General features: G+C 31.6%; 2 protein-coding genes across 2 annotated transcripts in view; both read left to right on the top strand.

The window, feature by feature from the left end:
• COL11A1 (collagen type XI alpha 1 chain) overlaps positions 1 to 25,019 on the top strand; it is a 243,926-nt gene that overhangs the window by 171,136 nt on the left and 47,771 nt on the right. Inside the window, 2 exon segments of the mRNA XM_079133305.1 lie at positions 1,907 to 1,960; positions 3,147 to 3,200. Of these exon segments, the coding sequence (XP_078989431.1) occupies positions 1,907 to 1,960; positions 3,147 to 3,200 (108 nt within the window).
• LOC306654203 (uncharacterized protein) overlaps positions 6,630 to 25,019 on the top strand; it is a gene marked incomplete at both ends in the record, with an annotated part of 32,492 nt that continues 14,102 nt past the window's right edge. Inside the window, 9 exon segments of the mRNA XM_079127525.1 lie at positions 6,630 to 6,665; positions 7,441 to 7,494; positions 7,879 to 7,986; positions 8,261 to 8,314; positions 8,909 to 8,962; positions 10,136 to 10,189; positions 20,245 to 20,298; positions 20,432 to 20,539; positions 21,018 to 21,071. Coding sequence (XP_078983651.1) covers positions 6,630 to 6,665; positions 7,441 to 7,494; positions 7,879 to 7,986; positions 8,261 to 8,314; positions 8,909 to 8,962; positions 10,136 to 10,189; positions 20,245 to 20,298; positions 20,432 to 20,539; positions 21,018 to 21,071 — 576 coding nt within the window.

Genomic DNA, 25,019 nt, shown 5'->3' with positions numbered 1-25,019 from the left:
GCCTCGGCAATTTAGTGAGGCCCTCAGCAACTCAGTGAGACCTTGTCTCTAAAAAGATACAAGGGATGAGGATGTGACTCAGTGGTTAAATTCCTTGAGTTGAATCCCTGGAACCAAAAACATAACAGAAGAAGAATGGGTGGAACTGATAAATAGGTGGAACTAGAAAATATCATGCTAAGTGAAATAAGTCAGACTCATAAAGCCAAAGTTTGAATGTTTCCTCTGATTTGTGAAAGCTAGACCAAAATAAGGGGTGGGGGAAGAAAGGGAGGAAGAGAAAGCTAGAAGCAGAGGTAGGAGTCCATCAAGATAGAAGAAGATTAGTGGACTACTAATTTCTTTATTTGAATTTATTGATATGAACAAAGTAGTCCTAAAGATTATGGTGCTTTCTGTGTTTATCCCTCACCTTTTTCCTACTCTGTTTCCATCTGCAGGCATTAAATATTGATATCATTAATTCAGATATATTTCCATTTCTTCTATTTCTCACCTCAGAATAATGTTATATGCTTGTATGGCATTCTCATACTGTTACTTTCTTATCTTTATGTCTATTATTGAGATGCCACATTTTAGTTGCTTCTTAGTCTTTAGCTTTGGACTGTGATGTCAACCAATATAGAATAAATAATAATCACACCAGATTTCTATGATTAGCGATTGTTGATGGAGAATGAAATTTTCTTGTTGTACTTTGAAACAAATTCTAAATTTAATAAAGAATTCATTTTTAATTAGCATGACATGACTTAAAATTATTTGCGTTTATTAATTCTGACTTTCTACTCTAAGACCTCAGGCTAAAATTTGAAATACATGTATTTGTTTATAAAGCACTATTTTTGATAAGGAAATAATTTGCCAAAGTAATTGAAATCTATAATGAAATTTCATAAGTACATTTCATAATTGCTCTTTCCTTTCAACATCGCCCCCAATGTTTCTTCCTTGAGAAAACATGTTTTGGTAATTTTATACCTGTATGTGAGATTTTATTCTCTTTAAGGACCACACCAGGTTATTACATTCTTTGAAATAATTCTTATTATGAATAAATGTAAGTGCAAGAAATGTGGAATGAACATTGCTGATTCAAATAGCTGGTTAATAATACTTCCAAGCAATATCCAATGTGTAGCAAACTTCTTTTTAGATGTGGTTGCTATGGTTCCATGAATCATTGATATGTTCTCCCTGACCTTATAGTAATAAAGAATACCAGAGAAACTTTTCAACCATGGCATTAGAATAAACTGAGACATTTGAAAAATACTAATGTCCTGGTATTCACTACAGACTGTTTTAATTAAACCTTGAGATAGGGGGATTGGCTATCAGTATTTCAGTATTTAATAAAAAATTACCCTTAAGTAATTTTAATGCACAGCCAGGAAAAATAAACTTTCTTTGGGGACTACAACTAAATAGTGATTCTTATGTCCATGTCCAGAATGGAGAACAAAATTTCACACACACACACATGCACAAACACACATGAGCCAAATACAAATGAATAAAAAACAAAATACTTTTACTGAATTAATGAATTCTAAATGTAGTCAAGTATCTTTTTTATTCCAACCTCATGGTCCCCTTATATTCTAGTATGTTATTAAATAAAATATCACCAGTTGCATTATGAATACATCATATTAGACAGTAGCTATAAGCTTTTTTGGCCTATTTTCTAATCAAATTGAATTTTTTGTGAAGGGCTAATTTCCTCACAGATATGTGTGAAGGATTATTTGAATCCGTCAGGCATTTTAAAACCCTGATATGCTCCACTGACTCTGCCTTCACATGCTTCAATTTCTTTTAGTTTTCATATTCACAAAATAAAATGTTAAAGATGCATTTGAGATTGGTCCTTGTAAATTTTATTATTCATCTTTTACAGGGTCCACCTGGTCCTCCTGGCCCAAGAGGCCCTCAAGGTCCCAATGGAGCTGACGTAAGAACTGTGAAATATATACTGATCGTTTTGAAGTTACTTGAGTGTTGGTATTATTTTATGGCAGATGTTTTCTGAGATACAATGGAGATAATTGTGCCACTGTTCAATGTTAGAAGTGGATGAGAATTCAAGGATCATCTACTCACTCCACTTCATTATTCAGGGAGAGAAAAAGGCTTTCTAGGGAACAAATCACAAATAAGAAACAGACATACAATTCACATTCAAGATACGTTCATTGGTTAGTGACAGGTAGTAGTTGTATTATTTCTATTACAAAAAACCACATTGTTCAGATCAAAATACTTCACTTAAACCTTGCATATGACAACTGTTCAAAAAGTAAGCATCATCTTTAACAATGGCATAAGGAGATGGTTTGTAATTGGCTTTGTCTGCTCTAGTGTAGTTTTGTACCTTTAGGTACACATCTGCCTAAATGTTTTTGTTTAAAGGCTTTGCATTCTATAAAATGTGTTGACGTAGTATGTGCATAAGTGCACCTCTTACTGTGTAAAATGTTTCCTCTCAATTGTATAAAAAAGATACCCCTTAAGCCTAACATTTGGTACAATTTTATAGGATTTGGAAATATCAAGCTCTAAGTATCTTATTTTTATCATTAATGGTTTCCATGCTTTGGAGATCTCTCTCCTGATTTGTGAGAGTAAGATGTCTGTGCTTTCCTCATTCTCCTGGCTGGTCTTCATTGCTTTTCCAGGCCTTCTTTTAATTCTAGCAGTACAGAACTGAGTAAAATAGACCAAAGCAATTGATATAAAAGAGTTTTGGGGTTTTAATTCCCCCTAAGGAATTTCAAGACTAATCATTAATAAAGGGGTTATTTTTCCTATGGTTTATGCAATACTTAACTGAAAACCCAGTTCTAATCCACTAGGAAATCATTCTGTAGAATTTACCTGACCCAGGGTAGAGAGATCAGACTTATGTTCTAAGTGTCAACTGGAGTGAACAGGGCTGGAAAGACTCCTGCTCTACATTAGAAATTCTGGGGAATTTGAAAGTCAATGTGCTATATTAAACTATTTGCTCTCAGTACATTTGACAACTCAACAAAATTCTTGCATATATTTCTGCCTCTGAGAAAAACTAGATATATGTTTATGAACGTACTTTTCCAACATAACGATAAGGATAACTATATACCTTTTCCACACTGAAGGGACCACAAGGACCCCCAGGATCTGTTGGTTCAGTTGGTGGTGTTGGAGAAAAGGTAAGAAACTCTGTAATATACAGTTTGCAATAGCTGAAATTAAGAGTTTTTGATAATATTGTATTATATTTTAAGTGCTTCTAATTTAAAGGGATTTCTAAGCACTTTACATACAGTTATTTGACTCACATGTCATCTACTTTAGTACTTGAACAAATTAAAAGTTAAACTTTTGAGATACCATGTTTTTCATTGCTAGATATTGTGCTGAATGATGTACATGGGTTATTTTCTTTAATCAATGCAACAACTTCATAGTGATGGTATCATCATTATCCACTTTTGTAAACTGGAAAGCTGAGGCTAAAAATCTTCAGTAATTTCATCAAGGTTTTTTTCATTAAAAAATAATATGATACTCCAGTCTGTGAATATCTGATGGGAGTCCAGTCTCTAGCTACTAATAGGACTGAACAAAGGAAAGATTGTTCAATAAAACTGATTTAAAGGAGAAGTAGAATCTTTCACATCAAAAAGAATTAGTCATTGATTTTGTCATATTTTGAGTTATATTTTAATTACTAATAATATGACCTGTCTTTGGCACTTTTCAAAATAGTTAGCATGTGCCAAAACATCCAGGTTTAGAATAGCTTCTTTTTCTGATGAATATGATTTCATTTTAATAATTTTCTTTTCTTTTATGAAAATGTCAAAATGATTCACTGATTTTTAATTTTTGTATTCATGCTCACTTCTTAATAGAATTATGAATAAAATCATCATTGATATTTTCTTGATTTAAAAAATAAATTATTTACCAGTTTTGAGGATAGAATTGAATTTCATAGCATAAAATATTATGTGATAAAAAAATGTAAAATTTTCCTGAATTTGACAATTATTAAAAGATGTCACATTTATCCCAAACTCCTAAAAGTGATTCTGCTTGCCTGTAATACCAGTGACTTCAGAGGTTGAGGCAGCAATATCACAAGTTCAAAGACAGACGTAGCAACTTAGAGGGTCCTAAGCAATTTTAGTGAGAACCTGTCTCAAAATAAAATAATAAAATGACTGAGGGTGTGGCTCAGTGGTTCAATCCCTGGTATCAAAAGAAAAGAAGTGATTATGTTCCTTAACCTCAAGTATTGACATATTTTATACTGTACTTAATTATAAAAATAAATTTGTTTATTTTAATTAAAGGATTTGAAGCTCAAAAATAAAATGTAATAATAGTTTGTGTTATTGTGATGTGTACTTTTGATAATTTATGTGATTATTCAAAATACTACATTAATTAATTAGAAAAGTTTGTCTTAGTGCATCAATGGTATAGTTTCTTTGGATATCTTTTTTTATATTCTAAATTTGCAAGTTGAGTATTTGAAGTCTTCTGATTGGAGGTGGGATTGAAAGAGCATTTTTCGTTGAGGTCAGTTGTTCTAGGACGAACAGCGTAAGACAACACGCTGGTCTGTGGATACTTCTGTATCAGGATAAATGACATCAACCTTGAAACTTTTCTTCATTGCACTATGGCTTTTTGGCTTTAATGCTTATCTAGTAGTTGTCAGACTCAGTTCCTGGTTTTACTAGCTGTTTCAGCTTATCTCATTTCCTAAAGATTTCAAATACAGAGGGAATAGTTTTAAGTACTTCATCCACTTCTTTTATACTTTTTCTTCTGTGAAACTTTTTCAGATAGATGCTGATGTTTACAGTTTGAAGGAAGTCCCACACTGTTTCCATTTTGTTTAAAGCCTCTGTGGTAGGACCTTGCCAACTTTGAGTTTTATGAGAATGATTCAATCAAGTTGGCAATTGGATTTTTACGTTTTAAATGTATCTGATTTGAAATTTGATACATGACAAAACACAGAGTTCTAATTTGGCTCTTTATTTTTTGAAATTTTCTATGTGACACCAAGCAGTATAAAAATGAAACTCTAATCTTATTTATTTATTTATTTTTTTAGAATCTGCTATAGATTATAGATTTCTGACATTAGCTTTGATTCTGGCTGAACATGTCCCCATTTCTATCTTGGAAACTTTATTTCCAGTCAATAGCAATGAAAATCAGAAGAAGGCAGTGTCTTTAGTCATTGTGTGTTTGTGTAACATGTTCATATAATGTATACTTACTCTAAGTGGCTTCTGAACTTTAATAGTTTCCTCACAACAGGGCATTTCCTTAATATTAATATTTTTATAACTCTGAATATACAAAGTAATGTATTGTTCCTTCTGAAGGAAGTTTTATTAAACAAGTAAGCATTATATAGAGTGGCATAAAATGGTCATGAGAAATGACACTTTAATAATCTAGCATTTCTTCATATACAAATGCTCTATCATATAATTTACATCAAGTATTATTCTTTAGAATAAGTATTTTTAACCTTGTTAGTGTATATATATATATATATGTATACATATATATATATATATGTATACATATATATAAAGTCTTGTGGCATTTATTCATTTGTAATTTTGTCCCACCCACTTTTGAAAGATTAGAACTCGGATTTTTTTTAGAAAATATCAATTGCATCTTATGGAATTGCTACATATATTGTGAATACTTGACTCTAATATATATAATTTTCATTTGTGTTTCTGGACAAATGAATATTAATATATTGTTCTTAAATTAGACTTTATCATTAAAAAGGTCATCCTTAATAGTGACAATTATTTAAAACCATCTCTTCACTGCCCATCATTTCTTCTATTTGAAAAAGAAATGGAACAAAGTTTTATAGACTCTCTTTAACTTTATTGTTGGCAGGGATTTTTTTTAAATGTAGTTATTTCACCTCTAGTTCCAGCCTTCTGTGGTAATACCCTGGGTTAATGTGGTACATAAGAAAACATTTTGTACAGGCTCAACAGATTTTCTATACTCCAAATAAATATTGTATGTATTCCATATATAAAATATTTAACATGGGCATTTTATGGTTGATTTGAATGGCAAACTACTTGTTTCATTTCAAAGATACGAATAACAGCTCATAAAAATATTACTTATATATCAATCCATTATTCTGAGATAGCTGAATGATTTCTTTCTTCATAAATAATGTAAATGCAATCTTTTACTTGTAAGGTTTATCCAAAATACTGGAAATACTTGTCATTCACCTTGAGAGTGGAAAATTTACACACACTAACTACTACTGATTAATTTCTTGCAAGCACTTGATGTCTTCTACCATCATGCAGATAACATGAGAAGTTAAAATATGTGTATATTCTCAAAGAGTAAGAATTTTGCACACAAAATAGTCTCTTCTGTGTTTACATTTAATATGTTATCTTTCAAACCAATTGAGGATCATGGAATTTGTGCTGCAAATATTGGAAATACCAGAGTTAAAAATTAAAGGAAACAGGCCTCACATGTTATTTTCAATTTAGAAGTACAAAACCTACTTCAGAATTGTTAAGATCTCTGATTTCAGAGTTGCTAGTACCATGATTATGAGTGGAAGTGCAGTTCATGAATGTACTGTATTATTTAAATGATCACTTTAACAAGTTGTTATCTATTTATGCATTTCTCCATGTGAGGCATTAGCAACAGACTTTCATAGCTAAAACCTGCTTGTCTAGAAATTTATTATTCTGCTAAGCTAGAAAATATCCATCCATATCTAAATAAGGATATCATAAATGCTATGAAATTTATTACAAGTATATTCTCAAAGGGAGCAGTTTCAGTATTTAAGTACCTTCTATACCTCATAATTATAGTCTTTTTTTCCTATGTTCTTCTGATCTCTACTAACCATATCCTGTAGGATTCATAATATATTCTCAAATTATTGGATGATTTGTTATGTTAAAGAGAAAGTGAATTTGTATTTCAGTAAGAAACAATTTGAAATGTCTAATCAATAAAATTTATCATAATGTAAATATTAATGCATACAAATACATGATTTGTTAGGAAACACACAGACAACAGTTATGATGGTTTTGCAGTAAGCTAACTTGATGTGCTATCTCTAATTAACCCAGGAGAAATTGTAACATCAAGCCTATCTGGTTCTGTCTCCTCATCTGAGAAATAAAAACACTGAATTCATTAATAAAAAAGTTTCTTACTCATATTAAAGTTTTTCTTTGTCTTTTAAACAAGACAATAAAGGAAGACAATAAAGGAGGGACTACTCTAAAATCTGTGGTTGTAAATTAAGGCAGATTTACATCTGCAAAATGTCATTTTTCTGTTCTAATACTCATTCAATTTTTTTTTTTTTTTTTTTTTTTTTTTCCCTAATAGGGTGAACCGGGAGAAGCAGGGAACCCAGGGCCTCCTGGAGAAGCAGGCTCAGGTGTAAGTACCGTCTTATTGTCAATATGGGATATTATTTGAGAATTTCTTTAAAGCATTTTAAATATGTAACTTAACTACCAGTAATGATTTAGTTTTTTGCTTTCCCTTTTCAATTCATTAAAAGTAATCACAAATGCAGAGACTTATTGTTTAATATCTTTGCATACCCTAGAGTATTTTGATTCACAAAGAAGTTAAAAAATAACAATTTGCACAAGTGAAAGCATTAATTACAACCCTAGGCTGTTTACGGTTTGCATTGTTTTACTTTTTACAATGCTCAAAACAGACCCTCATAGAAAATAATTGTCTGACTCAATATGCTGAGGTTAAAAACTGATTTAAAGCTTATAAAGTATCTATTTGTTTTCTTATGTTATGTAGGGTCCCAAAGGAGAAAGAGGAGAAAAAGGAGAAGCTGGTCCACCTGGTGCTGCTGGACCTCCTGGTGCCAAGGGGCCACCAGGTGATGATGGCCCCAAGGGTAACCCGGTGAGTAGTTTAATTCCCTTTAAAGTGGCATTTATGCCGAACTCACTTTGGAATGTTTTATAGAAATATTAGAAACGTGGTTGGCGAAGCTGACTTTTCTTCATTTCATATATGCATAAGCATTCTTAATTAATTTCACTTTTAAAAAAATTTCTAGCAGGAGAAGAGAAATATTCTCCATAGACTTTGCCATGACGTTAACCTTTTAAATTTCAAAATGTCCTAACATCATATTTTTTCAATTATTTATTTTCCTTCAAAAACCTCATTTTAGGGTCCTGTTGGCTTTCCTGGAGATCCTGGTCCTCCTGGGGAACCTGGCCCTGCAGTAAGTATCATGAAAAAAAATGTAAGAATGATTTTGATAGGGATGTTTCTCTTGTTAATAATGGAAGAAGATTCTTCATTACTTAAATGGACTTTCAAAAGCAGAAAGAGCAAGAAAACAAACAACTACAAGAAAATACATGCAGTATTATTATTATAGATTATTATACCTTCATATGTGATTATGCTCTTCATTTAAATTAGTTGTTCAGCCTTACTAGATTGTACAAGTTACCTGTTATTAAAGTTGCAGGATTGCTTTTCCCTGTCTCTTTTGTAATGCAAATCATACCTCCAACTGCACCATATCTATTCCTGGCCAAAGGATGAACTTGCCTTTCACACTAATTGCCTCTTCTTCCTTGCCTTATATCAAAAGCAGACTGTATTTTCAATTTGATGTAGCAGCAGTTTCATTTATCTTTATGGAGAGAGTAAGAGGCACCACAGTCCAGAAAGGAAGTATAGCAATTTTATTTGTCCATCTGATAATTTATCTCAAGAACACACTAAGGTAGTCTATTAAACTTTTTTTCCCTGATAAAATGAAATGTAGTGAAAAATGTCTGGATTCATTTTCTATTGCCGATTATAGGGTCAAGATGGTGTTGGTGGTGACAAAGGTGAAGATGGAGATCCTGGGCAACCGGTAAGAAAACCCATTAAGTTTTTTTTCATCTTTGCACACTCTCAAGTTATTTTAAAGAAATGATCGACCTTTCAAAAGCACAGCTCATTGTGTGTACATTTTTCCAAAAGAAATATTTGAATTCCAGTTTAATCTTCGGAATGTTTATCTCTTGAGATGTATCAAAAATATAATCAAAGTCATAATAAAAAGTGCAGTCATAGCATACTAAGGATTTTGTCATTGTATATCAGATTCAGTTATCCATTCATTTTGTTAAATAAAAAATCCTTTTTTGTATTTCTTCTTTTTAGATATAGATGACAGTAGAATATATTATGACATGTAATATATGCATGGAGTATAACCTGTTGTAATTAGGATCCCATTCTTGCTGTTGTACATGATGTGGAGTTTCATTGGTCATGTATTCATCTATGAACTTAAGAAAGTTACATCTGAAAAATACAAATAAGACTGAAAGGAAGAAAATGTACTTAGTCACTTGTCATTAGCATGAATTATTTCATTTATTAACTGGACTTAGCATAATATAAATCTTTTTTAATTTTTTCCTCTCTCTTTCTCTTTCTCTCTCAATTTGTGAATGAAAGTGTGTGCTTTGGCCACAAAAAGAGGGCACTAACTTAAGTAGCTCCTGAAGATAACTGTAGTCCTAACAGTTTTTTCTTTAGAGCCATCTCCATGAAGTATTTGCAGGCTTCTTCTGTGTAGATGAGATTTGTGGATCAAATCCTGGCATATTGTGACTATCTGGCCATGGCAATGCTAGCACTACATAAGTAATTTATAGGTAATAGCTTTATAGTTTCACAAATTTATGTGATCTGGATAGAATTATTAATTGTATGAGTCTATTAATTAGTATATTGGTTGAATGTTTGCCAAATAGAAATGAGTACTTTTTAAAAGTATAGAGTTTTACATAGAAAGACTCTGGTTCACTCTCCTTTAGCTATGAAGATTACCATATGAATTTACTAACTCAATTTACAGATATCTAGAGTAAATTTAGATATCTGAAATAAGGCTGAATTTTTTAAAGGAAAGATTTGTGGAAATGAGTAAACCAGGTCTATTTCTGTCCAGATTTTGAGAAATTATGTAGACCATAAGATAATTCCCAATTTCTTAAGAGGTGACTTTCATATTTACATACATATTTATTTATAGGGTCCTCCTGGTCCATCTGGTGAGGCTGGCCCACCAGGTCCTCCTGGAAAAAGAGTAAGTGTTTTTAATTCTCTATTTGAAATATCTGCTCTTTATTCACCATGTGTTTAAACTTATGTATATAAGTTATAGGCAGCATGTTCTAAGGATACTGAAAAAGTCTTAGAGTACTTTTTTAAAATGTATCAAAGTAGAAAATTCTTTAACCACTTCACTATCGTAACAAAAACAAGAAAAACAAATCCTACTCAGCTCTGTACTCTCCTCAGTGAAAATGTAGACTCATAACAAATTCCAGTGGTACCTTGAACATCAACTCCTGAGATACCATGTGGGGATAAGATGTCAACACTCCAGTGGTAACTTAAAGCATTGCAAAAGCCTGGATGCCATATCAATACAATAAGCTCAGGAATCAGTACATAATATTATATTGCTTTATATGGTCAAACTTCTCTAACTTGTGAACAAAATTTTAAGACAGAATTTTCCTGAAGAGCCATACCAACATACAAGTAGGTATTGTTAAAATATTGACTGCCGAAGAACTTAGATTTCCAAAACTTTTAAATTAAACTAAATTTAATTTACTTTCATATTTTGATTAATATAATAATTTTACATATAATGGGGTACATTATGATGTCAAAACAGGTATACAGCATGCACTAATAAAATCAGGGTAATTATCATTCCCCCTCCTCATCATTTATGTTTGGGAAATTGAGGCTCCTCTCATCTAGATCTTCATAAAAATATACAGTAGTTTTCTATGAACTATAATGAATGATACTGTGATTATTATGAACTATAGTCAGCCCACTATTCTATGAAACAACACTACAACTTATTCCTTCTACGAGTGTTTGGGTACTTGTTATCCAACCTCCCTTTACCCCTTCTCCCCTCCACCCTTCTGAGCCTCCAGTAATCACTATAGTCAAATCTGGCTTATTTTAGCTTTAGAGAAAATATGTGGTATTTTTCTTTCTGAGTCTGGCTTCTTTCACTTAACACAATGTCCTATAGTTCTATCTATTTTCCTATAAATGGCAGTATTTCATATTTCTTTATGTCTGAATAATACTCCATTACCTATATGCAACACATTTTCTTTGTCCCCTCATCTTTCTGTTAACACTAGTTTGATTCCATATCTTGGCAATTGTGAACAGGGCTGCAGTGAACATGGTATCTCTTCAGTATGCTGATTTCATTTCATTTGGATATACAAGCAGAAGAGGGATGGTTGGATTACATGATAAATCCTTTTTTATTATTTACTTTGAGGAATCTCCATAATGACTGTACTCAATTCTGTTCCCATGAACAGTGTGTAAGAGTTCTCTTTTTCCACATCCTTGCAGGATCATTTATTTTTTGCCTCTTCAATAATAGTTTATCTAAATAGAGTACAATTATGATTTTGATCTGCTCTTTTCAAGTATTTGTTGTCTATCTATATTGCTTCTTTTGAGAAATGTCTATTCAGACCATATACCCATTTTTAAAGTTGGATTATTTGTTTTTATGTTGTTGAGATTTTTAGTTTCTTACATATTCTGGACATTAATTTTTTTCAGATTAAAAGTTTACAAATATTTTCTCCCGTTCTGTTGGGTGTTTTTCCATTCTGTTCATTGTAGTTTCCTTTGCTGTATAGAAGCTTTCAATTTGATATAATCTCATCTGTCTATCTCTGCTTTTGTTTTCTGTATATTTGGAGTCATATAATAAAATGCCTATACCAATGTCTGGAAGAGTTTGCCGATGTTTTCTTCCAGTAGTTTTATGGTTTCAGGTCTTACATCTGGGTCTTTGATCCATCCTGAGTTGATTTTTGTAGAAAGTGAGAGACAGAGTCAAGTTTCAGTCTTCTACATGTGGATATCCAGTTTTCTCGGCATATTTTTTTAGAAAGATTTTCCTTTCTCCCAGGTATGATTTTGGGTACCTTCCTCAAAAATATTAGCTGTGTAGGGTTATTTCTGGGATCTCTGCTCTATTCCATTGGTCTGTGTATCTGTATGCAAGTACTATGGTGTTTGGGTTACCATAGCTCTGTAGTATGTCTTGAAATCTAGTATTGTGCTGCTTTCAGCATTAGGGGTGTGTGTGTGTGTGTGTGTGTGTGTGTGTGTGTGTGTGTGTGTGTGTGTGTGTGTGTGTGCGCATGCACACTGTTATTTTCAGTATTTCTTTGACTATTTGAGGTCTTCTGTGGTTTTATATGAATTTTAGACTTTTTCCCCTAGTTCATTGAAGAATATCATTGGTATTTTCATGGGGTTTGAATTGAATTTTAAGTTACTGTAGGCAGTATGTTTAATATTTTTTTTACCATCAGTGAAAATGATAGTTATTTCCTTCTTTTCTTTTTTTGAATCTACTCTCATTGTTTTGAGATTTTTGTTACAGAGGTCTTTCACTTACTTGGTTAAATTTATTTCTAGATATTTTATTTTTCTTCATAATTACTGTGAATGAGTTTGTTTTTAGATTTCTTTCTCAGCTAGTTCATTATTGGTATATAAAAATATTATTGATTTTTTAATGTGAATTTTTTATCCTGCAACTTTACTGAATTCTTTTATCCTTTCCTTATCCTTTTAGTGGTGTCTTTAGTTGTTGTTTTTTTTTTTTTTTTAAATATATGGAATCAGAAAGAATCATACTTTCTGCAAAAGGAGGTAATTTGACTTCTTCCCTTACTGTTTGTATACCTTTCATTTCTTTCCCCTGCCTAGTAGCTCTGGCTAAGACTCCAAATACTATATTGACTAAGTGGTGAGAGTCGACATCCTTGTTTTCTTCCAGGTTTTAGAAAAAATGCCTTCAGCTTTTCCCCATTCTGTATGATACTGATTGGGTGTTTATCATATATAGTCATTGTTATTTGTGTTGAATCTAACTTCTTCTATTCCTAGTTCGTTTAGGGCTTTTATAATGAAGGGACACTATTTTACTGATTTTTTTTTTATTTCCATTAAGATGATTCTGTTGGTGTGATGTAGTATATTTGTTGATCTGTGGATGTTGAAGCATCACTTGAACTTAGTGAATGACCTAGTTTTTCTTTTTTGCTGTGTTCTTGTTTGGTTTATTTTTTTAATATGGGTGATGCTAGACTGGTAGAGTGAGTTTGGAAGAGTTCCCTCCCTTTCAATTCTTTGAAATAGTTTGAGAAGATGTGGGCTTAGTTTTTCAAAAGTTTGGTAGATGTAGCAATAAAGCTGCCTGATCCTGGACCTTTCCTTTTGGGAAGACATCATTACTGATTTCATCTCATTACTTATTATTGACCTGTTCAGGTTTCCTGTGTCTGTTCTTTGCTTATCATTTTACTATTTTCATAATATAACAATGTCTATAGACCAACCTCTTGTAGCACCTAATAATTTTACATTGGACTGTTATTAAAAAGAAAGCAATCGATTTATCAAATATATTATAACTAAAATTTTCTGTTTATTGAAAAATATTAAAAAGATATGGAAAATAAAAAATTCAATTAGGAGAAAATATTTCTAACAGAGAAAACTCATGAAGAATAATTTTTTAGAATACCTAAGTATTTCTTACAAATTCTGAAAGAAAATATTCCAATAGAAAAAAATTCAGCAAGTTATGAGAAGACATTTGACAGAAATGTCCCACAAATACACAAATAAATGAAATGTTGTTGTTGAAATCAGGGAAATATGTGCTGAAATTCACATGGAGATAACAACCTATATTCACCAATTAACAAAAATTTACTTAACACCAGATGTTAGAAAAGATGTTTTCAGAAAACAATGGGGATCATCATTCACATCTATTCTTGGTTAATTTCTAATAGTCTTTTATTAGACTATTAAAACCACTTTAGAGAAATAGTTCTAAGTTGCTTAGTGGTTTCTAACCAACTTTTCCTACCAACTGGTAATTGCATTTCTGGGTACATATCCTGTATTATGTCTTGCACATGTTTACCAAGAGGGGCATATTAGAATGCTCATATTATCTTTGTTCAGAAGAATAACTATAGAAAAGATAAATGCATTTTGTTATATTCATAAATGAAAATATTTTATGGCCATGAAAATGAATATATTAGAGATGCTTGAATCAAGAGGGTTGAATCCAAAAACCTATTAAGCAGAAAATATATTACCAACTAAGATGGTTTGACATATTTTCTGAGTTTATGCTGGTGTGAAAATGTACATTCAGAAAATGTACAAACAGGCTTTCAAATTTTGATGTTTTCCTGGGCTAGTGATATGAATATCATAAAAGAGAATCATGGGCAGCTTCTGATGAGCAAAGAACTGGTACTCTATCAGGTATTATATTGCTAAACTATGATATAAAATATTAAATGCATTTTCAGTGTATGATATTTTCAATTTATGATGAGTTTATTGTAATAAAACCCCATTAGAAGTTGAGGAACATCCATATATGTACAAAATCTTGTACTGCAAAATAATATATTTCAAGATTTTGTTTATATATATATATATAATTTGCAAAAAAGTAAACTTGGTTAGTATTCAAACTACGTGGTAAAAATAGTAAAAAATGATAAAGCAATGATTAACAAAAGTTTAGGATGGTAGTTATTTCTGTACAACAAAGTGCGAAAACATGTAGAAAGTTAGTGATACTGAGTTGCATTATGTAATGAATTCCTATGTTGAGAACCTAAGATCATAGAGTCATTTTAAATAATAATTTATGCAAATATGATGGGCTATTTTAATCTATTTGTTACTTTGTTAACAAAATTAGAAGACTATGTATTCATGAATTATTAATGGAATGAGAAATATGGTAACTACACATTGCTTAAAGAGTGATTCACATGCATTTTGATATGATAGAATAATCAGCCTTAGGTCAGCGTGACTGAACAATAATAGCATGAAAGTTTTCTTCACTTAAAATGTGACATCATAAAAAATGTGACATCATTAAATCAGACCTGAATGCTCTTTAGAACAATGTATTAAATTGTTTCCTAAATTAGGTTGACATAAACTATTATGCTCATAACTGACTTTATCTGTTTTACATAGTAATTTATTTTCTTAGACAAAGTAAAATATATTTTGATGGGTGAAAATTATTCTAACAATAATAACCTTATTACTGAAATTATGATTTGCTTTGATATAATACTTGGAATTAATACTTGTAATCTTTTAAATTATAGTCAAACAAACTAGTTAATTTAGTCAAGAGTTCTATCGTAGCTTAAATAGGTCCTTTAGCTACAAAAACTATAGAAAAACAGGTATTACATAGTTCTTTTGCAACATGTGAACTGTCATCTTTCATATGTTAATGTCAGAAAGCAATAGTTTAGAATGCAGTTGCATTAGAATCAATCACACCCAGTCTCAAATCTATTTTGTTACCACAGAATGTGACATGGAAAAGTTAATTTCTTTGAGTCTCCATTTTCTCATTTATAAAGTGGGCATAATAACTAAGTTCAAAGCAAAAGTGAGGACTAAATTAAATTAATACTATGTATATTTAAAGCAGCAAGCCCAATGCCTACATTTTTCAGGAGTGCAAATAGAAGATAGATGTTACTGTCAACATTGAATAAAAGTTTCAAATTGTAGCATTATTCATAGATCTATTTATCATTAAATAAAATATATAAGTAAAAGATTAAACTATATCTAATTTTACAGCTATATAATTTAAAGGAAAACTTATTAGCAATAAGTAACTATAATAGACCAGCTTTGTTTCTTGTTGAATTTTTCATTTTCATTTGAATTTTATAGTGATCAATACTGAATTGAGCGGTGCACATATGAAAAAATTCAAAATATTAAGGAAATGCATTTTCAAAGCACAGAATATTGTAATTTTGTTGACCCAGTACATATTTATATTATTTATTCCTTTGTGTAAATTCATGTAACATATACTACAAAGGAATTTCCTTTGAGAATGATTGCAAAAAAGGGGAGAATTTAAATTCATAACAATTGCATATAATTTTTCATGAATTAGATTTATAAAACAAGAGAGATTCAGTACTAATATGAGAAATAATAATGGAATTAAACAGAGTTAACTGAGAAGAAAATATTTGGGAACTTACAAGTAGTGTGCCATTGTGAGGTCATTTTTCATACACTACACGTATGTGAGGTTACTTTTCTTTTTTTAATTTGGTCAAGTGAAGAATTGTTTTGCAATCTATTTCCCTTTAGTCCACCTGGAACAGGTAGTCTTAAGTAAGCTTTGTATGTATTTTGTGGAAGTTAACATTTCTCCTACCTTTAGCTTCCCTACTTTGGAAAGGTAGACCAATAATAATTTTGGTATAATATATATAGCAGATGTACCAATAACTAGAAATGTGTTCAAAATGTTATCATTTTTCTGTGAATTAATTTGACAAATAAATATTGATTGTAATGCTTTGAGTGGCAGTAACAGAAACAGCATTCTGATGGTCATTAAACAAGTAGAAAAATTATGTTGTTATTTGTTACTACATGTACCTTAGGTCATGCATTTATAATACTGGAGAATAGATATCTCTTTCCTTAAGGCACCAGAAGATAGTACAGCTTATATCAATATGCCTTGAAATGTTGACACTCAAGTTATCAAATCCCTTTACTGAAAAAAATTATAGAACTAAATAATTTTAACCTTACAAATTGAAAGTACACATATTAAATGGAATTTTAAAGTCCAGTTCATACTACCAAAGGAAAGTTTACAATAGAAATTAAAATAAATGGTATTTTTTGATTGAAGATAGTTAAATTGATTTAACTTTATTTTTTAAATACTCAAAATATTAGTGTTTTTAATACTGCTTAGGAAAAACTGTCCAAATTTTTTTCCTTTGTGGCTATTGGGAATTGAACCTAGGAACCCTCTGCCAATGAGCTAAATCTGCTGCTCTTTTAATTTACTTATTTTTTAAATTTTGAGATAGGGTCTCAGAATCACCCAGCTGGCCTTGAACTTGCAGTTCTCCTGCCTTAACCTCCTGAGTAGCTGTTATAATTTTTTAATGTGAAAAATAAGAACACTTGTTGGTTTAATACATGTGTAAATGTTTCCCCAAACATCTGATTGCACTCTAAATTTCAGCAGAGTTGATTTTACTAGTATCTGAAGTCAGACCATTCTCAAGTTCCTGCCTTTCTGTAAGTTTCCTCTTTCCTCTTCGCTCTCAAACCCCAACATAAGTATGCTTGCCAGTATTCTGCCCCTATGACCTGCATGTATGCCCAGACTCTTTGCTGTCAGCCTGACTGAACCACTAGCACTTCTCTGAAGAGGGCCATGCACTTTTCATTCTCTGCCTTTGTGTTTGCATGTAAATGTTCAGAAGGTAAACTGTTCTAAGGAAGCATCCCTCCCTCAGCTACACACACTGTAAGATTCAGATCAGAGATTCAATTTTTAGGAAAGCTCTCCCTACTGCCAAACTGTATCAGTGTACCTATTTTGTAAACCTACCTTGCCTTCATTTATTTTACAGTGTAGTCTGTTTATTAACTTTTATGTCTGTCTCTGTAACTAAATTTTGGAAACTCCCTTAGGATTGCAATTTTATATTTTATTTGTATTCAGCATGCATAGCACATTTCTGGAATGTAAGTAATATTTATATATTTGTGAATAAGTGGAAGAATGGATAAATTTTGGACATATTGTAAAATGTTAACAAGGGAAACATGATAATAATAGATATTTTGTAGGAATTATATTTTTCAAAGATAGGAAAATCCATTTTAGCAGCAAATACCAGTGAAGAATTAACTAGGGCCTCTTGATATAAACATAGGAAAAATAACCAAAAGAAGAATTTTTCTGTATGCATTGTTTTAGTCCATTTTGTGCTGCTATAACTGAATACCACAGACTGGATAATTTCAAAGGAACAGAAATGTTCCTTTGAAACCATGAAATGTTCAGGGTTCTAAGACTGGGAAATCTAAGACTGATGGTCTGCATCTGTCAAGGGCCCTCTTGCTGCATCACCAGGGCAGAAGGGCAGAGGTGGGAGGGTATGAAACATCACATGGGATGGATCTCATAGCCTCAAGTCCTTTTATAACCATTATAATCATCCATGAGACCATTAGGCCCCACCTCCCAATGGTTTTGCAGTACCAATTAAGTTTCCAACACTTGCTTTTTGAAGATGCATTTAAATCATAGGAGGCACAATGAGTTTTTTTCAAAGGAAATTTCCAACTTTCCTGGGAAAAGCAAGTCTGCTTTCATCTTAGTTTTTCTTAAAAAGTAAAATTCTTTGTCATTTGGGAGAAAATGAAATGAATAAATTAAAATGAGAAAATGACTGGAACAGCTATTTAATAAGGACTCACACAGTGACAGGTACATATAAGGAAAAGGTCCTTTTGAGGTGGAAAAACCCCATATTTTAATCATAATCTTTGTGTTGCAGTTCAGTTATGTTAAAACTCTCTAGGCTCTTCAAACTCAGATTTTATTTCTCTATCTTGGCATAACTTGCTGTATGGTTTGAGTTTTAAAAATCAACCATTGGTAAATCTATGCTATAAAGTTCATGTATTAAACGTAATCCTTTGAGTTTAAGGCTGCATAAATTTATGTCACTAATTTAAGGAAAAATCTTCATTTTCATGAATAAGGAATAACTTTTATTTTATTGAGCTCCATTGTTTGTTTCCAAATTAATAGTTACTGTGATTGTTTTATCTACTTTGCATTTGGTAGTATTTTAAATATCACAGCAAAATAATTAATGGCTCAACATTTAACAATGAGAAAGAGTCAAAGTTTATGCTTAACTGCAGAAATCTTCTTGCATAAATAATATGATGTTTAAAATATATGCTTTGAAATGTTATTTTATGTATTATTAAGAGCATATTGCTACCACCTCAAGAGATGACTGTATAGAATTTATACACTTCTTATATTGTTATTGAGGCACCATGAATGTCCAATAATAAATGAGGTTACAATGCTGATATTGAGAAAATAATTGCCAGTGTTGTCTTCATTATTCTTTGAGATAAAATGAGTCCATGGAATTCTCTAAGTTTGATGAAGTGTTTGATGTTTCATTTTAAATATGAATTTAAAAGACATGTGAAAGTCTTGCATGTATTCACCATTAGAATTTTATGACAACATCTGAAAATTTTTTTAAAAAGTAATTTCTCATTCTTCACCTTATTTTCACCAAATAACACCACATGGCTACTCTCTCCAGCTTCCAGCTCCAATCTTGGTTGATGCTTTTGAGCATAATCATTGAGATTACTGAAGTAAACAAATGAAAAACAAGAGGAACTGGGGAAGAAATGAAAAGCAAGTTCTAGGAGATCACCAAGTTCTTACTTAATCTTTCTGTACTTATTCTTTTGTATGACATCTTGAGTGTAAATTTTTTTTTCTATTTTTGCTCTAATGATAGTTTTTAAAAAGTGGTACTATTTTTTAATGTTACTTATTTCCATGAATTACATAGTTCTAGAGAAGGAAAATACTCAATGAACCATCATGATTATAAATGTTTCTTTAACTGGGACATGATCTTTTAAGAATGTGTAAATATATGGATGTTCTTAGATTAAGAAGGGGCCCACTCTGAAAACATACATAAGAATGGAAATAAAGTTTGGTACATTAAATTCATCCCTGACAATTCAACATAAGTGATATCTGAGTATTTTATATGCATAATAACTATCTTGATTCATCAGCATTTTTAAACACTTTATTTTTTACCATTAACTTACCTTGGCATTATGTGATTTTCTATACTCTACCCTGAGTTTTACTTTTAATATTTGTAGTGGAAACTTGTACGTGCAAATCATTTTAATTTTCCACACTGTGTTTTAAGCCAAATAACAATAGTAAATCACAATTTATTAGTCTGTTAAAATTAAATTGGAGTATTTGTAAATAAGTCCTGAATTGTATTATATGTAACACTTTTTTTTTTTTTTTTTTTTTTTTTTGGTGGTGCTGGGGATTGAACCCAGGGCCTTGTGCTTGCAAGGCAGGCACTCTACCAACTGAGCCATATCCCCAGCCCTGTAACACATATTTTAAGTGCAGTTTTATGTTTATAGGGTCCTCCTGGAGCTGCAGGTGCAGAGGGAAGACAAGGTGAAAAAGGGGCTAAGGTAAAATATATTTTATAAAAAATTATTTCAAAAACTTATAATACCTTAAACAGCATTTATTCCAATACATTTAAAAATAATAAAATGTGCTTTTATGATTACGAGTGTGTTTGCATACTTTATTTTCTAATAGGGAGAAGCAGGTGCTGAAGGTCCTCCTGGGAAAACTGGCCCAGTTGGTCCTCAGGGTCCTGCTGGAAAGCCTGGTCCAGAAGGTCTCCGGGGCATCCCTGGCCCTGTGGTGAGTGAGCATCTTGGCTGAAAAATGCTGCTTTGAAAATAACACCTATTTTCAATAAATTATGCATTAAAATGTTTCTGACAGCATATTTCATAAGTTATAGTGAGAATGTTTTTGTGGGAATTCAGTAATTATTATGTATAGATATTCTTGCATTATTTAAGTAAGTCATTTATTTAATAAATTCATGGTACAGTTCTAACTTGCAAAGGCAGAATAGGGAACTAAACTCGTAACTTCTCAATAACAAACTTTTTGTGCATTCCTCTGTGCACACATACAGATGCATGGCTGTATTACATATGGACATGTACATAGTCAAAATTTTAAGCACAAAATTGCTTACAATACTTGTAAATGTTTTCCGTGTAGTAGAAGTCACAGGAGATATGTGCTGCTTTCCTTTCTGCATTTCCAAAATTGAAAAAAATAATGCACAATCATTTATTAATAAAACATGATTCTTTTTTTCCTGTAGGGAGAACAAGGTCTCCCTGGAGCTGCAGGCCAAGATGGACCACCTGGTCCTATGGTGAGTAGCATCTTTTTCATTATTTGAAAAGAGAAACTTCCTGAAGCAAAATTGTTTATAAGCTAAAATTTCTGAAAGTTTAGATTCTAAGTCAGTTTGTACTTTATACAGTACTCAAGGAAGTATATTACTTAGACCCCAAAAGAGTAAAATATTTCTAACTGATAGATACATGGAAAAGACGCCACTTGATCAGAAGAGTGTTCCTTTTTTTTTTTTTTTTAACCTTTTGGATGAAAAAATTATTTCCCCTCAGAATAAAATGCCACTAACGGCCTTGCAAGTCATTTTCCTAGTACAGACAGTTCCCCAAAATCCATGCTTCCTGGTGCTTCATTTAAAAGAATAATGTTGGTACAGGCTTACAGTGACTCCTTGACCAAATAAGTGGTTCCTTCTGTGAGACATATTGGCTGAAAGATAAGACACTAAACCCCATTAGTGCAAAAAGATACGATTATAACCAACATTCAAGTTTAGTCGGTGTTATAAACATTATGTGCAAACTATAGGCTTGAGAAATGTAGTAAAGCAATTATTGACTAGCCTACTATTTAGAGATGCAGTTTATTGTAGCATCCAAGCTACCTTTGCTAAAATTTGGGCAGACAGTGAGAAAAAAGACATGATCTTTAAAATCATTGCTTAGTAGATGACTTGTTTGCTTTGTGAATGGATCAGTTTCACACTATAGATATTTTACCTTCACTATCCAAAAATAGTTATGTTAAAGGATTAATCAAAACAGCAAGTAGTATACACTGTACAATGCAAGTGTGGTGAATATTGGTTTAAATGGCCAAGTTCCTCCACGTAGTAATTTAAACCTTAGTCAAAAGCCTCTTGTCATGGATATATTATCTCAGAGGTGCATACATATCCAAAAAACCATCAAAACTCAGATTCACAATCATATTCAAGAGGGATTCCAGTCACGTTTTTTAGACAGTACCATTTCCCCTCACACATCATCAAGTATTTCATAAACGTTAAAGGTATTATTTTAAACTTTTGCTGAAGAAGTTAAAGATTACTTATTTGTTAACTGGATAAGTATCGTCAAATTGTAATTGACTTCAAGCCGGAGATTATCAATTGGGCACATAATCTCGTCCATATAGAAATGGGGTCCTGTCTGAAGCAGGATCACTCTACATCTACAGGACTCTTTAGGAAATATTCTTCTTTACTATGGTAAGTGCCTAACTGCACAGGGTCAGAGCCTGGAAGAAAAAAATACTCTACCTTAATGTCATCCTAAAATTTGCCAGAGGTTTTTTTCTTATTATTTCAGGGTTTTCAATAAGTATACTGACCTTTCTGCAGATGAAATAAAAAAGTACCATGCTGGAGATTTCCTTTAGCTAATATTAAAAATAAAACCATCAGGCATACCACCTGATTCCAGCTTGCAAAAGTTTGTACTTCTGACTCATAAGCAAATGTAAGTTTAGAGTACAAGGCTCTGAACAATTCAAACCCACTTAGGAACAGAAATGATGAACCTCAGAAGTAAGCCTACTCAATTCTCTGACTGCTGGTTTTGTTGGAGAATACTTATAACATGAATATAGTATAGCTTTTTCATAGCTTTGGGTAGTCTTGGCTGTGGTGTCTAATCTCTATGAAAATGTGCTTAGTCCATGAGGTGAGGGTGGATTGAGCAATCATCTCCAGAATGCTACTTATGGCAATTTAATGAGCTTTTTAACTCAGCTAAAAATTATTTATTATAATAGGTAATATTTTAATCAGAGTGAGAAGTAATTTATCATGGTTACTGTTTAATATCATTGACTAAATTCAAACTCTCTATTTTTCAAATACGTGCGCTGCCATTTACTTGTAGAATGACATTAGAAATATTGTTCTTTTCCCTCCCTCTTTCTCTCTCTTTCTCTCTCTCTCTCTCTCTCTCTCTCTCTCTGTGTGTGTGTGTGTGTGTGTGTGTGTGTTGTGTGTATTTCTCTCTAGTTTAGTTTCTTCATTTATAAAATGGGATTAAGAGCATCTGTTCCATGAAATGCCATAAAATTTAAATGAGTTAAATTTAGTTACTAACATCTTCTACCTCATGGAATTTTTATGCCTGTTAAATGAGTAATTTTTATACCACTAAACAATTGATGGGCACTAGTAATATAAAATAAAGAATTAAGTGAATAAAATAATGATAAATATTTTGAGAAACATCAGTTGTGTATTCCTTAGTGAAAGGAACTAATTTCACCTCAGTTTATGTGTGTGTGTTTGTATGTGTTATCAATAATCTGGTTTGGAAGATGTTGACTATTAGAGCAAACAGAGAAGGTCAATTTACAATTTCAGCAGTTAGAACATGTGATAAATACTATAATGGAATCAAACAGAGGATGATAAGTATACCCAGAATAAGACCATTTAAATAATTTCCACTCTGGATTCTTCCTGATTAGAAGTATGATTAGATTATGAAAGAAGGTAAAGGAGTTGTAAATGTGGATAAGATGTAGGAGGTGAGACTAACAGAGATGTGAAAATTTACGCAATTTATATTCATTCGGAAAATAATTCACATAAAATTGTTATGAATATAGCTTCTCCATATTTTATTTTTTTCCTTTAAATAAAGGAAAAAATTACCTTTTAAAATATTACCTTTTAAATATGTTTGCACAAATATTCAAGTCTAGCGAGTTTCAGCTTGTTACCGAGTTCTGAAGCTGTCTATTGGGTCTCTTCTTCTCTTCTAGAAGCTACCTGTAACTTCCTACAGCAGTTCCACTAGTCACTGCCACCAACGTCTTTCCTCCCTTTCCCTAGTGTTTAAATCTGGTTAGCTGTTCAATAAGTAAACTTATTGGCTTTCATCTTTCCAGATTGACTAGTACCTAATTAGACAATTGAACTCCAACAGATGATCCATCATCAGCATAGATAATAATTTAACAATTTTATAGGAATTTATGGAGATAAAATTCTTTAAAGTGAAATGAACAGATATTAAAACTCTAAAAATGATATTAGCTTGTTGTCTGCTCCACTCTATCTTATCCAGCTTTACTAGAGTTTTGTGGAAGTACTGTATATGTCTTTTACTTTAAAAAAGCAAAATAAAAATGATAAAATTAACTTAAACCTCTATGTATGCATTATCCTATATATGTGCAATACAACCCATGTGGTATGTATACAGATCTATATGGACAAGACTACATTTAGAATCCTCATATGGAACTTAGATCACAAAAGTAGAAAATGTAGGTGCAAATAGGAAGACTAAGACAATGATGAGCCTATAAACAATTCTGTTCTTATTTCTACTTTTAAGTGGAACTGCTGGTTCTTGAGTACAGAGTGAAAAGTAAATGTGAATAAGAGTGTTTAAAGAGAAAAACAGTGGTAACTAAATTCTTCTGCCTGCTACAGATCAAAATTAATGTGACTTAATAATAAAAACTAATATTTATTTGATCTTTTTGAAGGCAGAACTAACATTTAGTTTTAAGCTTTTATTTGTTTGCTTCATATTCTTTGAAAATCCTATTCATTCCAATGTAACGGAAATATTTATCATTATTTATCTTTGGACAAGTTTACTTTAATATTATTATATATTCCTTCTTTTAATAAGTGATAAGTAAAATGTCTGATAGCATTATTTTTCAAACATAAAAGCCTGAATAAAAACTAGGATGGGTTATTGAATCACAATTTATTTTTTTCTTAATGCTATATTTAAACTATGTGAAAGAGGATGACATGCTTGACATTTCATAATGATTAAACAGGTTGAAATAATAAAACACTTGTTTTCCCCCCAAATTAAATAATATCTCATGATTTTATGTTTTAAGAAAGTGTGGGATCTGCAGTTTCTTTAAGTTTCAGTACAGTAGAGCTTTGAGATGCAGATCAAGCAAATATCCATAAAGGATAATACTGCAGGGGGAATGTTGATTGTGTATT

Source organism: Sciurus vulgaris (genome assembly GCF_902686455.1).
Source record: "Sciurus vulgaris genome assembly, chromosome: 1".
NCBI lineage: Eukaryota > Metazoa > Chordata > Mammalia > Rodentia > Sciuridae > Sciurus > Sciurus vulgaris.
This window is presented reverse-complemented; position numbering and strand designations above follow the sequence as displayed.